Source organism: Salvelinus namaycush, chromosome 24, assembly GCF_016432855.1.
Source record: "Salvelinus namaycush isolate Seneca chromosome 24, SaNama_1.0, whole genome shotgun sequence".
NCBI lineage: Eukaryota > Metazoa > Chordata > Actinopteri > Salmoniformes > Salmonidae > Salvelinus > Salvelinus namaycush.
In genome coordinates, this window is record NC_052330.1 from 17,905,049 (window position 1) to 17,920,720 (window position 15,672).

Below are 15,672 nucleotides of genomic sequence, written 5' to 3' on the forward strand. Positions count from 1 at the left end.
TTAGATGGTTGAATTTACAGAAGAGTAGGGCGATATTTTCTTGATTTGTAAATGGATGAAAACAACAGTGTTTAGCCTACATCTCACCAGTGGAGGCTGCGGAGGGGAGGACTCTTCATTATAATGGCTGGAACGGAACGCATGGAACCATGTATTTGATACCATTGCACTTACTCCGCTTCAGCCATTACCACAAGCCTGTCCTCCCCAATTAAGGTGCCACCAACCTCCTGTGCATCTCACAGTGCATAGAAAGGTAGTCTTGTGTGAGAGGTTACCTATACTCTGGTATAATCTTCAATGCAAACATAAATACATCAGTGAATAGATCAGAATACACCACTTAGGAAATAGTTGTGACCAAGAAGTTCCTGATTGGTTGAAGGAAGAAAAAAAATGAATTAGATGAACCTATCTTTTGTAGAACGTGTGAGGCTTACCTCACTCCCTCTGAGGCTCAGAAAGTTAAACAAACTGAGGTTTTGAGATTTATTTTCATGAAAGCAACACAAAGTAATATAACAAGTAATATAACGCATTACTTTCATGTAATAATATGTAATATTACTTTTTCAAGTAACTACTCCCAACACTGCTAATGACACATGCATTACAGCACGACACCTTTTACCCAGTTACTTATCAAACATGAAACAGTCACTGGACTGGCATCTGTAGGGGTTGGAGGGCAGTAATCCTCAAATGTGTCATCAACAGCTTGGAGAATGTGATGAACTGCACTCAGCAGCAGGATGTCAGTGTTGCAGCTCACAGACAGTTCACTGGAGTAGTTCTTCACTGGAAGCACATAGAACACTGGCAAACCCACCACCTCTGCTGCCTTCTGCATCTGTGGCACAGCAAAACACAAGATAGAAGATGGATTGCAGATATAACGGTTTTACAACACATTAAACTACACCTAATCTTCAACTTTTGAAGTAGGCCTACCTTCTCCTGTAGGATCCGGCTGGAGTAGACAAACTTCACATCCTCTTGGACAGCATGACACACCTGGTCCACATGGGTCAACAGAACCACCTGGGGGATGTCTGGAGGGCACAGGGTCATATAGATGTAGGATCTTCATTTTATCACTCTTTTGCTGCTGAGAATGCAAACTTGTAGTGTATTTGAGTTTTAAAAAGTCTTCTAAAGTTTGTAATTTCCACGTTGAAATTTCAGACTTGATTTGCCTTATGTAAAACGTATCAACCTCTGCAAAAATGTGCATTAATTATAATCTACATAATAATTAACATTTCCTGCTGTAGCAAACTGGCTCAAATTAAGATCCTACATCTGTATACAGTAGTCTGTGTGTGTGTGTGTGTGTGTGTGTGTGTGTGTGTGTGTGTGTGTGTGTGTGTGTGTTTCTGAAATCTCACCTAGGTCTGAGATTTCAGCTTGAAGTGTCCTCAGTGTCTCTGTAAGGTCCTCACTGGTGGTCATGACTTGGCAGGCATTCAAAACAAACACCGGACAATGGATTTGGTCATTTACTGATGGATTAGGTCTGTAACCTGAAGTCTCAGCTTTGATGGGCGCATCACTTTGAAACTATTGTGTTGGACAACGTCATTGTGTTGCCATAAAAAGCAAACAGAACAAATTAATTAATATTGTTGCGATCCAGTAATGAGCAATGTTATAATTCCCACCAAGTGGGTTAACCCTATTGGGTTCACGGCCCTGTCCCTATGTTAGCTATAATGTGTGTATGTTGGTTACAAAGTGAATAATATGCATAACATGTTAATAATATAACATGTTCAGTAAAATATTACATGGAGGTTCCTTTGATCTTTATCCCAAGCAAGGCTAGGAATCATCATGAAGACATTGCTACCCCCAGAGGGAAAACAAATGCTACCTACCTTGTGTCCATCGGGGGCGTGCCCGTTGATGACAGCCAGTGCGTCTGGGAGGGTCAGGCCAGTCGTCTCACCGTCCCCCAGAGCCAACACATCACACAGGGTCAGAGCTGTGGGCTTCCCCCCTCTCTCTGACCGGATGTCATATGACTTCAGCTGGGTAGATAGAGAGAGGACAGACAATGTTGTCAGTCTTTTGTAAGCTAGTTTTGTTAGAGACAAACTCAGACAATAACCACCAAAAAGACAAACATACAGTATATCCATAGATGAAAGGGGAGTATCTTTGGTATATATCCCTTCCCACCCACAGGGCAAGTCCTCACATTCAGAGACACATTGATATGGCAGTCCAGATGTTCTCAAGCATCAAGCATTTCTCTGTCTGTTACAAATGTTACTCCTTAGCTTTCTATCTCTGTCAAGGCATTATCAATCTTATATGCTAAAAACTCTTTGTTACAGACACTATACCTTCTTGATGAAACCCTTTGTTGCAGTGCCAATAAAAGGCAGGAGAAGGACTCTTCCGAACATCACAGATCTGACAGAGTTGATGAAGCTGGATTTTCCTGACCCAGGAGGACCCATCAGCAGAACCCTGACTTGGTTCAGAGACTGGCTGGCTGGTTTGAAGGAGACCAGATTCTTCCTCAGTGGCCCCCTCTCTCTGGTAAAATGGGATATCATAGACCATTCCCCACATTCTATGTTAGAAATATTGTTCCAGTATTCGCTTTTGAACGTGCTAGAGTTTCAGTAGTAAAAAGTCTGTTGAAACAAAGGACATTCCTTTGGTGAATCTTGAGAGAGCAGACCTGAATCTTCTCCCTTGATTTACAACAGGGCGTGAGTTGTTAACCCCCTCTAGTTCTTCCTTCCCCCTCTAGGGTGAGAGTAGGTCTGATTGAAGTTATTTATTGCAAACCTGATCTGACCTATTTGGTTTCTAATGGACACTTGTCTTCACATCCCAGAGTTAATTCTTGGTGGAAGTACCTTTGGCAGCCATTACATCTGTGAATCATTTTGAATAAGATTCTATCAACCTTGTGGTGGTATCATGTTATGAGTATGCTTTTCATCTGTAGGTACTGGGGAGTTTGTCAGAATCAAAATAAATATAAAATGATCAAAGCCCAGGTAAAAAGTTAAAGGAGAACACGCCTTTGTCTTCCGAAAACCTAACCCTGGGATAGTTTTATTTTCAGCGAGACACAAATTGTTATGCCAAAGACAAACCAGAATGGCTTTCCAATAGGTTTTGAGTGTTCCTGAGTGCTCTAGTCTCAGTCCTGACTTAAATTTGCTTGAAAATCAGAGACAAAGTTTGCATATTGCTGTCCTTTTTGACAAAAACAATGAACATACAGTGCATTTGGACTTACCCTTGACTTATTCCACATTTTGTGTTACAACCTGAATTTAAAATGTATTAATTATTTTTTCACACATCTACAGACAATACACCATAATGACAAAGTGAAAACATGTTTTTAGACATTTTTGCTAATTTATTGAAAATGAAATACAGAAATATCTCATTTACATAAGTATTCAGACAATTTACTCAGTACATTGTTGAAGCACCTTTGGCAGCGATTACAGCCTCAAGTCTTCTTGGGTAAGATACTACAAGCTTGGCACACCTGTATTTGGGGAGTTTCTCTCATTCTTTTCTGCAGATCCTCTCAAGCTCTATTTTTAGGTCTCTCCAGAGATGTTCGATCTGGTTCAAGGCCGGACTGGGCCACTCAAAGACATTCAGGGATTTGTCCCGAAGCCACTCCTGCATTGTCTTGGCTGTGTGCTTAGGGTCATTGTCCTTTTGCAAGGTGAACTTTCGCCCCAGTCAGGTCCTGAGCGCTCTGGAGCAGGTTTTCATCAAGTATCTCTCTGTACTTTGCTCTGTTCATCTTTCCCTTGATCCTGACTAGTCTCCCAGTCCCTGCTGCTGAAACACATCCCCACAGCATGATGCTGCCAACACCATGCTTCACCGTAGGGATGGTGCTTGGTTTCCTCCAGGCATGAAGCTTGGCATTCAGGCCAAAGAGTTCAATCTTGGTTTCATCAGACCAGATAATCTTGTTTCTCATGGTCTGAGAGTCCTTTAGGTGCCTTTTGGCAAACTCCAAGCAGGCTGTCATGTGCCTTTTTACTGAGGAGGCTCCCCTGCCTCAGCCGGTCTGTCAGGTGCATCAGCAGGGGTGACCGGTCCTCTCCTGATCCCCGGGATCGTAATTTTGGTCGGCATTCTGTGGCTGGTGCCGCGTGTCGGGGAGGTACTGTTACGTGTGCTCCCTCTCCGGCCTCTAGGTCACCAGGCTGCTCGCTATGGCACACACCTGTCACCATCATTACGCGCACCTGCGCGTCATCAGACTCACCTGGACTCCATCACCTCCTTGATTACCTTCCCTAAATATGTCACTCCCCTTGGTTCCTTCCCCAAGCGTTATTGTTTCAGTTTCAGTTTCCTGTCTGTGCGTTGTTAGTGTTTCTTGTTTTGGATTATGTTTATTTTATTAAAACACTCACTCCCTGAACTTGCTTCCTGACTCTCAGCGCATATCGTTACAGATGATCAATGGAAACAGGTTTCACCTGAGCTCAATTTTGAGTTTCATAGCAAAGGGTCTGAATACTTACGCAAATAAGGTGTTTCTGTTTTTTATTTTTAATACATTTGCAAAAACTTCCAAACTCGTTTTCACTTTTTCATTATGGTTAGGTATTGTGTGTAGATTGACGATTTTTATTCATTTAATCAATTTTAGAATAAGGCTGTAATGTAACAAAATGTGGAGAAAGTCAAGGAGTCTGAATACTTTCTGAATGCACTGTAAGTATTCACATCCCTGAGTCAATACATGTTAGAATGTATTCCTTTGGCAGCGATTACAGCTGTAAGTCTTCCTGGGTATGTCTTTAAGAGCTTTGCACACCTGGGTTGTGCAATATTTGCACATTATTATTTAAAAAAATATTTAAGCTCTGTCAAGTTGGTTGTTGATCTTTGCTAGACAGGCATTTTCAAGTCTTGCCATAGATTTTCAAGGCTATTTAAGTCAAAACTGTAACTAGGCCACTCAGGAACATTCAATGTCATCTAGGTAAGCAACTCCAGTGTATATTTGGCCATGTGTTTTAGGTGATTTTTTCTCCCAGTGTCTGTTGGAAAGCAGACTTAACTAGGATTTCCTAAAGGATTTTGCCTATGCTTAACTCTATTCTGTTTCTTTTTATTTAAAAAACTGCCTAGTCCTTACCGATGACAAGCAGACCCATAACATGATGCAGCCACGACCATGCTTGAAAATACGAAGACTGGTACTCAGTGATGTGTTGGGTTGTATTTGCCATAAAGGACATAAAGTTCATTTCTTTGCCACATTTTTTGCAGTTTTACTTTAGTGCCTTATTGCAAACAGGATGCATGTTTTGGAATATTTTTATTCTGCACAGGCTTCCTTCTTTTCACTTCGTCATTTGGGTTAGTATTATGGGGTAACTACAATGTTGTTGATCCATCCTCAATTTTATCCTATCACAGCCATGAAACTCTGTAACTGTTTTAAAGTTTGGCCTTTTGATGAAATCCCTGAGCAGTTTCCTTCCTCTCTGGCAACTGAGTTAGGAAGGACGCCTGTATCTGTGCAATTAATCTCTTTTTTTTTTTTTTACACATCTACCAATAGGTGCCCTTCTTTGTGAGGCATTGAAAAACTTGAATCTTTGTGGTTGAATCTGTGTTTGAAATTCACTGCTTGAATGAGGGACATTACAGATAATTGTATGTGTGGGGTACACAGATTAGGTAGTCATTAAATAATAATGTTAAACACTATTATTGTACAGAGTCCATGCAACTTATGACTTAAGCAAATGTTTACTCCTGAACTTTTTTAGGCTTGCCATAGTAAAGGGGTTTACATTTCAGCTTTTCATTTTTCATGAATTAGTAAACATTTCTAAAAACAATTCCACTTTTACATTATGGGGGATTGGGTGTGTAAATTCAGGCTGTAACACAAAATGTGGGAAAAAGTCAAGGTGTGTGAATACTTTCTGAAGGCACTGTATGTTGCCCTAAGAGTTGTGCAAAGTAGGTAGAATATATTATTCAAAATGATTCACAGCTGTAATGGCTGCCAACTGTGCTTCCACCAAGTATTAACTCTAGGATGTGAAGACAACATCAAGACAACTTCATTATTTTATTTTGAATACATTTTTTAAAATGTCTCTTTCTTTCACTTTGAATATACGGAATAGGTTGTGTGCATCTGTAGGGGGGAAAAAAATCTAATTTAATCCCTTTTAATATTAAATTTTAAGGCCGAAAAAATGTGAAGACTGCAAGTGGTGTAGACTTTCACTAGCAACTTTAAGATACTGAGATAGAAACCCAATGAGTATAATTTGATTTAGTAGGCTAAAGTTAGGAAAAGGGTTAGGGTCAGTAAAACATATATTTTTAGCTAAGTACATTTTACAAAAGCTGGGGGGGTGGGGTGTATGTGTGGACCGTGATAATTCCTTATTGATGTGGATACCGAGGAACTTGAAGCGCAGAGAGGCCTGAGCCCCTGATCCTGCCAGGATACAGCTGGATGATGTAGATAGCCCACATAGGGGATTCACATTGGATGTTTCAATAGAGCTTCAGTTGAGTAACATTACTCAAAATGTCAGTTGTAATTGCACCTGCATGAAAAATCTTCATATTTGTTTTCTTAGTGCAGCCTGAGTTAGAATACCCCATGGTAAGCTGCAGACCATACTACTTACCAAGAGAGATTTCATCTATATTTTTCGTAGCTGTCTATTTACCGCTACAAACAGATGCTGGCACTGACTGCACTCGAGCTGTGTAGGGCCATAAGCAAACAATTTCTGGGCAATGTATTTGTGTTTAACCCCTTCGTTCCTGAAACCAACTAAGTTTTCAATTCCTCTTTTGTCAAATGCAGGGAAACTGAACTCCTTACCTCATTTTTACCAGCATGTCACCTGTGGATCTAGAGGCGAAGAAAAACTCAAAATCACCTTTATTACAGACACAGAAATACAAAGCCCTGTATTTGCCAAATCTGACCATAACTCTATCCTCCTGATTCCTGCTAACAAGCAAAAACTGAAACAGGAAGTACCAGTGACTCTCTCTCTACGTTTAAAGTGCATGCCGCCACCTACTGTGCTGGAATGTACGATCAATCATGATCTTCCCAATTCTGTACTACCATGAAAATAAAATTCTAAACCAAATGAATCGCTAATTTCACCCAGAAGCACCAGCCCCGACAGTAGGTCCACTTACTACAGGTACATCCATGTAAGCTCCATCAGTCCACACTGTATTTCTACCAATCTGTTTTACGGCATCTATATATGATACATCATGACTGATCCTATATCTCTGAACCTCTCTAGCCTCTCTCTGTACCTGGCATCCACCAAATGCTGTAGTGTTCTCCCCCACAATTCAGCATTTAACCTTCACATTGCTTCCACATTCACTGTAATCATGTGCTCCATCGCAATGGGCACATCTTTTCTTTCCTTTACACTGAGCAGCTACATGTCCCATTCTTTGGCATTTAAAACACTGCAGTGCATATGGAACAAATTATCTAACATTGCAACTAAGGAATCCTATCTGACTTTCTCAAACCTCAGCATCACTAATAAGCTTTCAATTCTTTGACCCTCTTTCCTACTGATCAATCTTTTGGCCTCAATCACTCTGCCTCCCTTCACATTTTCTTCAATATCATCTGTGGACATAGATATTGAGACCCCAGTGATGACTCTCCTCAATCTAGCATATGCACCAGGGACATGGCTTTTAATCACCTTCCCCATTTTCAGAATCTTCTCTTTCTGAGCCTGGCTACCACACAATATTAACAATCTACCATTTCCAATGAACCAAGCTAATTTCACTTCACCTACTTTTCTCTACGGCATTAGTTAGTCAGATAGGGTGTAAGTGAGGCCCTGTGGTCTCATCAAACACTATCACCACTTTCCACTCCAACACATCATTACTCTTGCTTCCTACCTTGGCCCTTATGCTTTCTTTACTAGATGCTCCACTGCTTTCTGTATCATGATCTCTCTTCTTCCTGTTTTTCCACTACCGACCATTCACGTCCTTGAACCTCATCCTACCGCTCCATACCATCAACATTGACACCCATATTGTTCTCAATCCAGCACAGCTGTTGCTTCACCAATTTCTTCTCCATTTCGTCCTCACTACTCGCCGCCATTTCCAACCTCTCGTCCCAATCGCCTCCTCTCCTCAATTATCTTTGACCTTTTTCAAAAGGAGGCGAGAGAGGACTGAGGAGAAAAAGTGCAGAAGTTTAGTAGTCTAATCGAGAAAAGGCCTGTCTCTCAATCCATATCCCACCCCAGCCCAACAGTTGGAGATATTGCATTAGCTAGCTAACTGCTGAGCTGCAACATAATGCCAAAGAAGAAGAACGGATGAGTCGACCAGGGCAGAGGTATAAAATAACGGTGCCGACCCGGAACTGAGTTGTTGCTTTTTATTCGATTGATAAAATTAAAATAAAAACGAATTCGTTGCAGAATTACCAAGTTTGACACGAAAAGAGGAGAAGATAACACCCGAAAGGCGCATCTTTAGATGTTTCTTGTCAAGGCAGGTTTACGGACAGCTATATTACTTGGAGGGTGCCCTAGTGACATTAGCTAGCTAGGCTATGTAACTGTTAGAGTGACGCCGACTGGCTATATGTTATTGTTAACGTTTAATGTTTTTGTTTTGTGTATTCGTCTACGATTTTCGTTTACTGGGAGTAGTGAGCGAGTTTCTCTGGATGTAGGCTATACCAACGAGGTTTTCACCCAGGATCATCTTGCCAAAGCAGGCCAGAGTTGCTACTTTTTTTCATTTTTTTGTTGTTGCAGTCAGTAGGCTATCACTGTTTGAGAATCTCCACCTAACTTCCCCACTTTTGATTGACGCTTGAAACATTGTTGACCTTCTGTCACAAGCTGCTAAAACGCGGACCCGGTTACTTTGTAACCTGAAGGGCATCTCATTGATAAGAAACAGTACGTATTTGTTCTGTAACTGCTGTGACAACGTTTCGCTTTTGATATATGTTTTTTACTAGGCTTAACTCTTTATCAATAGGAACTCTGTAGCTAGTAAGATTCTAAACGCCCTCGGACTTCTGTACGTTGACATCCTGCCTCCGCAAATCCCCCCTGACGACTGTGAGTTTGCATCCGTGTGTCATCACAGCACTGTCATGCTGCTGTCTCACTCCGACCTATGGAAAGTGTGTTTGGAGAACATCTACAGACCCTACACGGTGGTCCTCGCCACCATCACCGCTGCCCTGTACTACCTCTGGGGCCGTGAGGGCCAGGTCAGTCGCTCGGCCAGAGACTAGCTGCCTTCGGGGTACTGTCTCCTGGCTTTGAGAGCATGTGTCTCTGAGCTCCGTCTCATTTAACCTCTAGTATTTTACTCTTGAGTGCTTCATACCTCTATCTGCAGGCACTTGCATTATGTCCATCCCTCACCTTAGTTTTTAGAGCAGGTTGTAGGAACCAAATAAGTTAGCACCCAATATTGTATAGATATTGGACTTGATAGGCCTATCGGATATAAATTAGGCATGCACCCTGTAAGATATGCTTTCATCCACTGTTCCCCAGCACCTTTTACTCATATGTAGATTTTGTTCCATTGCCCAACAACTACAGCTTGCAGAATATATGTCCCACAGTGTGTGATTGTCTGTTTGGTTGCCTCTGCTTATTCCACACTGTTTTCACCCATTTCCATCTTCTCTTTCATTCTCCCTCTGTCTCTCACACCCACACTTACCCCTGTACACACCTTTGTTTAGTCCCTTTTGCTTAAACACACACATGCGCACATACCCATGTCCTCTCTCTCTCACCCTCAGACACCGGTCCTGGTGTGTAGCGATGCATTCCGTGTGTTCCTACAGAGGCACTGTCCCGTGGTGGCTGAGCCCTTCAGCCCTACTCCCTGGTGCTGGGGCGGCCGGCTGCAGACACTGGTCAGAGTACTCATCAAGTCCAGCCCCCAGGTCGACTACAGGAAGTAAAACAACCCAGAACCCACAACTTCCTTCCCTCCTCTCTACCTATAACCTCTCTAGTCATCTGGATATTGGGCCAACCTACTGTATACCATTTGAAACGGTATTCAGTTAAAAGACTAACCCTCCTGTCTCCTCCACTATCCTTAGTGAGTTGATCAGGACGGCTGATGGAGGTCAGATCTCTCTGGACTGGGTAGATAACGGGGACAGCGCTGCCTACCCAGAATGCTACTCTCGTCCCACAGTGCTCATCCTCCCGGGCCTCACAGGGAACAGTCGTCAGACCTACGTCCTCCACGCCGTCAGCCAAGCCACACGCCGCGGATACAGGTCAGCCTGAGAGGCCATGACCTTTCACTTTACCTGTCATGCTATATGGAATCCTTGGTTTAATCTCGAATAGGTACTTGTTGGTTCTGGACTAGATTGGTTTTAAAGTGCAGTATGGTAGCTTGACTCATCTCGATTTGAGAAACACCGACATGGGGCTCTTTGTCACTGTGCTGAGGTTTGGAATCTGAGATTAGATCTTTGTCTCTCTGTTTTCCCAGATGTGTGGTCTTCAACAATAGAGGGTTTGGAGGAGAAGAACTACTGGTAAATTTAGGGAATGCCTTTTAAGTGCACTATCATGCATTTTCCACCAGGGTCTGCCACAATGCAATTTTGCAAGCAGTTTGATAAGACACTATACTACTGTTCAAAGGTTACATTGCATACAAACATCAATAATGTAACATATGGTCTGTGCAGCGCTTGAGCCTAGTAGTCTCATCCACATGTCAGCCCATGTCTTCTCTCCCAGTAGACTCTGATGATCCCAGTCCTGCCCCAGTAACCTACCCCTCCTCTCCCCCAGACCCCAGTGACCTTCTGTGCGGCGGACACCTCAGACCTGGAGCGGGTGGTCCTCCATGTCAGGGAACTCTTCCCACAAGCCCCTCTGCTGGGCACTGGCGTGTCTCTGGGAGGGTAAGTGCTTAGAAAGAAAGAAAAATACATAGAGGTTGTAACTGCTTCAGTCTGTTCATAGTGCATTTTGTGGCAAATAGTTTTTTTTCCCTCCCTCTATACACTCTTTCCCCCATCTTCTATCCTTCTCTTGTCTTTCTCTACTGCTCCTCCTGTCTTCTCCCTCACCCCTCCTATTCCTGACTGTATCACAGCATGCTCTTGTTGAACTACCTGGCTCGTAAGGGTAGTGAGGCAGGGCTTGTTGCCGGCCTCACAATGTCTGTCAGCTGGGACACGCTGGAGTCCTGTGCCTCGCTGGAACAACCAATCAACCGCCTGATCTTCAACCGACACCTCGCCAGCAACCTGTGCCAAGCCATTAATAGGTAAGACTGACTTGTTGTTTAGTTGTTTTGGTATCCATGTACGTGTTGCTGTGAATGTTGTTGCCATGGTTATTGGCCTTTCAAAATGGAACAAGACCTGTCATTACTAGCCTTGGTGTGATTGCAACCCAAATATCTGTCTGTCTCTCACGTTCTCTCAGACACAGGAAGATGTTGGAGACTGTGGTGGATGTGGACCATGTACTAAAGGTAAGAACCAGTTTCATATGGTTTATCTATGAGGTTCCATATCATTGTGTGTAGAATGAGTGTATTAGTTGTGCGCTGGTGCCCTTTTTTTGATCTAACTCTCCCTACGCTCCTGTGTGTTTACCCTCTCAGGCACGTACTATCCGGGAGTTTGACGAGCGCTACACGTCGGTCATGTTTGGCTATAAGTCCTGTCTGGACTACTACCAGGAGGCCAGCCCAAACTACAAGCTTCCCAGGACGACAGTGCCCATTCTCTGCCTCAATGCGGCCGACGACCCCTTCTCCCCCAAACATGGTGGGTACTGCTTGGGTCAGAGGGAGATGGGATAGGGCCTGGGGTATAGATGGTAATTATTTAGATTTTGGAAGCAGCCCTTAACGTTTATCATATATACAAAGGTATGTGGACACCCCTTCAAATTAGTGGATTTGGCTATTTCAGGCACACCCGTTGCTGACAGGTGTATAAAATCGAGAACACAGCCATGCAATCTTCATAGACAAACATTGGCAGTAATATGGCCTTACTGAAGAGCTCAGTGACTTTCAACGTGGTACCGTCATAGGATGTCACCCCCCCCGCCACCATGGGGCCCTCTGTTCACAATGTTGATATCAGCAAACCGCTCCCCCACACAACGCCATACACGTGGTCTGCGGTTGTGAGGCCGGTTGGATGTACGGCGGCTTATGGTATAGAAATTATGTCAAGAACAGCTCAAAAAAGCAAAGAGAAACGACAGTCCATCATTACTTTAAGACATGAAGGTCAGTCAATCTGGAACATTTCAAGAACTTTGAAAGTTTCTTCAAGTGCAGTCGCAAAAACCATCAAGTGTTATGATGAAACGGCTCTCATGAGGACCGCCACAGGAAAGGAAGACCAGATTACCTCTGCTGCGGAGGAAAAATTCATTAGAGTTAACTGCACCTCAGATTGCAGCCCAAATAAATGCTTCACAGTGTTCAAGTAACAGACACATCTCAACGTCAACTGTTCAGAGGAGGCTGTGTGAATCAGGCTTCATGGTCGAATTGCTGCAAAGAAGCCACTACTAAAAGACACCAATAAGAAGAAACTTGCTTGGGCCAAGAAACACGAGCAATGAACAAAGACACGGCGGTAGAAATCAAAAATCTCAAATTTGGACTCCAGACCAAAGGAGAGAATTCCACCGGTCTAGCCTTGGTGTGATTGCAACCCAAATATCTGTCTGTCTCTCACGTTCTCTCAGACACAGGAAGATGTTGGTCTTCATCTGAATGCTTCAAACTGAAATTTTCCTCCTTCTGTCTCACTCCCTTTCTCTTCTTCTCTCTCTTCAGCTCTCCCGGTGGCCCTAGCCAAGCGCCTGCCTAACGTAGCGCTGTTGGTGACGTCCCACGGCGGACATATAGGCTACCTGGAGGGCCTTTACCCGCGTGGGGAGGGCTACATGGACCGCCTGTTCGGCCAGTTCATTCAGGCAGCCTTCGATCACCCTGGGGACCTCAAAGGGGCCTGCAGCATCAAGGAAGAGCTTCTGGATTGACCTCAGACACCCTGGTCATGTGATTAGGTCCTGATTGTTCTGGGACTGACCGATTAGTCTCACCGGCACTACCACCCTCTCTTCTTTTTCATCTAAGGTGCTTATCCGTCAACCAATCAGACAGAGCTTAATGCAATAGACACTGACATCATGTAGGTAGGGACTTACAGACTGATGCCTTATATTACTACACACAGAATGAGAATATCTGGTCTTAAAGCCAGTAACTCTTTATAAGTTTAGTGTTTCAAATGACTTACTGTTGAAATTAATCTGGCACACAAGCCGTCACCCTACTCTCCGAGGGTGTCTCAGGGTGAGTGGGATATGCAGAATGACACACCCATTTCACCACACACTGTACAGGTTACACACTTGTACATGTGTGAAACAAGACAAATATAAGCACCCCCTCCCTTTTTGACTTTTTGAATTTCACCCTTACTATTTCCTATGTCATAGACGATGTAAACAAGGACATGAATAGATCACTCGTATTCAGTCTTCAAAAAGACAAAGGGAAACAATAATTTAAAATATTTCCCCTTGAACTGATGTTTAATTATGACTAAAGCAACTGATTATGTTTGAAGAATATACTTAGCTTATCGCACAACACACAAATACTGGAAAAACTTGAATGGAAAGTTAATCTTTTAATCTTGTTTTTAAGCTACTTGGGTTTTATTCTCATATATATATATATATATATATATATATATATATGGTTAAGTGATTGTAATAGTGGTTAGCATACACAATAAAATACATGGAAATGTCTATGTATAACGTACTGCAGTTAATAATTCTTTATCATGTTGGTCAAGTAAATTTCAATTTAGGAGATAATTGAAATTCCAGTTAAGTGGAAGTGCAATTTATTTTCAATTAGGATTTTTTTCATTGAATTGGAATTTTGATTCACGTCCAGATTTGACTGAACTGAAATTGAATTTTGACATCATCTGATTCCACCATAAAGAGAACAGATAAAATATTTTGAACATGAAGGAATGTTGTTATAAAATATACACAGTATGTATTACGTATCTGTGCAAAGGCTATATCGGATAATGTATAAAATGCAAGCTGTCTAAGACTTGCCTTAGCGTTGGTCGTATCTCAGCCCGGACAGTGTGTTTGACAAAGTAGTATTTTTATCATCAAAAATGTTGGAGATTGTTTTTGACTTTCTTGCAACATCCAAACCCAAGTTGGGAAGTCTATGATGAAGTTTTTCACAATTCCATTTCAAAACAATCTGGGGTTTCCCACACATTCCACAACACAGCTTAGTCCTGTATACATTCATGTGCATGATATGACACAGAAAATCTATATCTTTATTTGTCTATAAAGTACTGTACACATTAGGCTAGACATGCTAAGGTAAAGGAGAGCAAATTGCTATCAGAAATGTCTGCTGGCTGTCCTCTCTTGGTTTACAAATACAAGTGTAAAACCCCTGATTGTTTCATTTGGACCAGTACCACTATACTAGCTATGCTATTTTAAATCCAGCCTATGTTTGATAATTATTCTTGTGATTTTTGGTTTATTTGATTTGCAGTATTTTTTTCAACTGAGGATGCACACATAAAGCTCTGAGACTGCCTAAATTATTATCACATTTAAGATGCCGTGTAAGCTCTGACCTTTCCCAAGGACTAAACTATTTAATTCAATGTGGGTACAAGGGTGTGTGACAACTCAGTGGTTTAAACCTAGGGAAAGCTCACATTTGACTTTATTTCTTAGTTCTGGATGATTGTCTCACGCTTTGACTTGTTTGAAATTTGCACACAATTGTAAAAGTTTGAGTAAATCTGTTTTATGATTATGGACTATATTATACAGAATGTCTTGTGGTTATGTAACAGTTATCGGTAATATTGCACAATGCGTCTCATGACAATGGATCAACTATGTCTGTCTGTTTATCTTGCTAAAGTAGTTACGGTAAAACAGGAAGATGATGTGATGTTTTAATGACGCTGCCATGACGATCACCAGCAGTACCCTCCTCTCCCATCACCACCCTATTAACTATTATACATACTTGTGTTATTACTCAGTAATAACATCCGCTGGCACAAGACGGCCTGGACCTTGGGAAGAAGGCCCAACATACACTGACTGACCACTATACCTGCTGCACTGCAATGATAATGTGATGGCAATAATAATCTATTGTAACTTTTTTGTGACCTTCCCTTGTCCTTTTCTGTTGTTACCATGCCACTAATTTAAATATTTGATCTGTATTCCTTAATAAAAACACAAACAGTTGTTTCTGTCAATATTCAGTCATAGGGGGCTTTCCCAGGTAAAGAGGATGTTAATTATTAATTTCCTAGACATATCTGACTTTATCTTAATCATTGCTGTAATTATCTCAAATAAGAGCAGCAATTCACCTTAGTTTGTTTGGTTGTCTTTATTATACCACTGTGTCGGTCTCAGTGGTAAAACTAAGAACTGTTATTGTTGGTGCTCCAGGTCTAAACCGCTCATCTTGGAGCCATACTCAGGTCATTAATGTAGTTACATGTAGAAATTGATTAACAGGATGGGTATCAATAATTAACTTAAG

At 42.1% G+C, this 15,672-nt stretch overlaps 1 protein-coding gene across 1 annotated transcript in view; it reads left to right on the forward strand.

The window, feature by feature from the left end:
* The window catches only part of LOC120019038 (phospholipase ABHD3-like), a 39,396-nt gene extending 24,028 nt beyond the window's left edge, over positions 1 to 15,368 (forward strand). The window contains exons 4-12 of the mRNA XM_038962253.1: positions 2,375 to 2,547; positions 9,833 to 9,993; positions 10,142 to 10,324; positions 10,546 to 10,591; positions 10,854 to 10,966; positions 11,161 to 11,334; positions 11,496 to 11,544; positions 11,677 to 11,842; positions 12,874 to 15,368. Coding sequence (XP_038818181.1) covers positions 2,375 to 2,547; positions 9,833 to 9,993; positions 10,142 to 10,324; positions 10,546 to 10,591; positions 10,854 to 10,966; positions 11,161 to 11,334; positions 11,496 to 11,544; positions 11,677 to 11,842; positions 12,874 to 13,079 — 1,271 coding nt within the window. The 3' untranslated portion in view covers positions 13,080 to 15,368. The remainder of the gene's footprint in view (positions 1 to 2,374; positions 2,548 to 9,832; positions 9,994 to 10,141; positions 10,325 to 10,545; positions 10,592 to 10,853; positions 10,967 to 11,160; positions 11,335 to 11,495; positions 11,545 to 11,676; positions 11,843 to 12,873) is intronic.
* Positions 15,369 to 15,672: the final 304 nt, after the last annotated feature.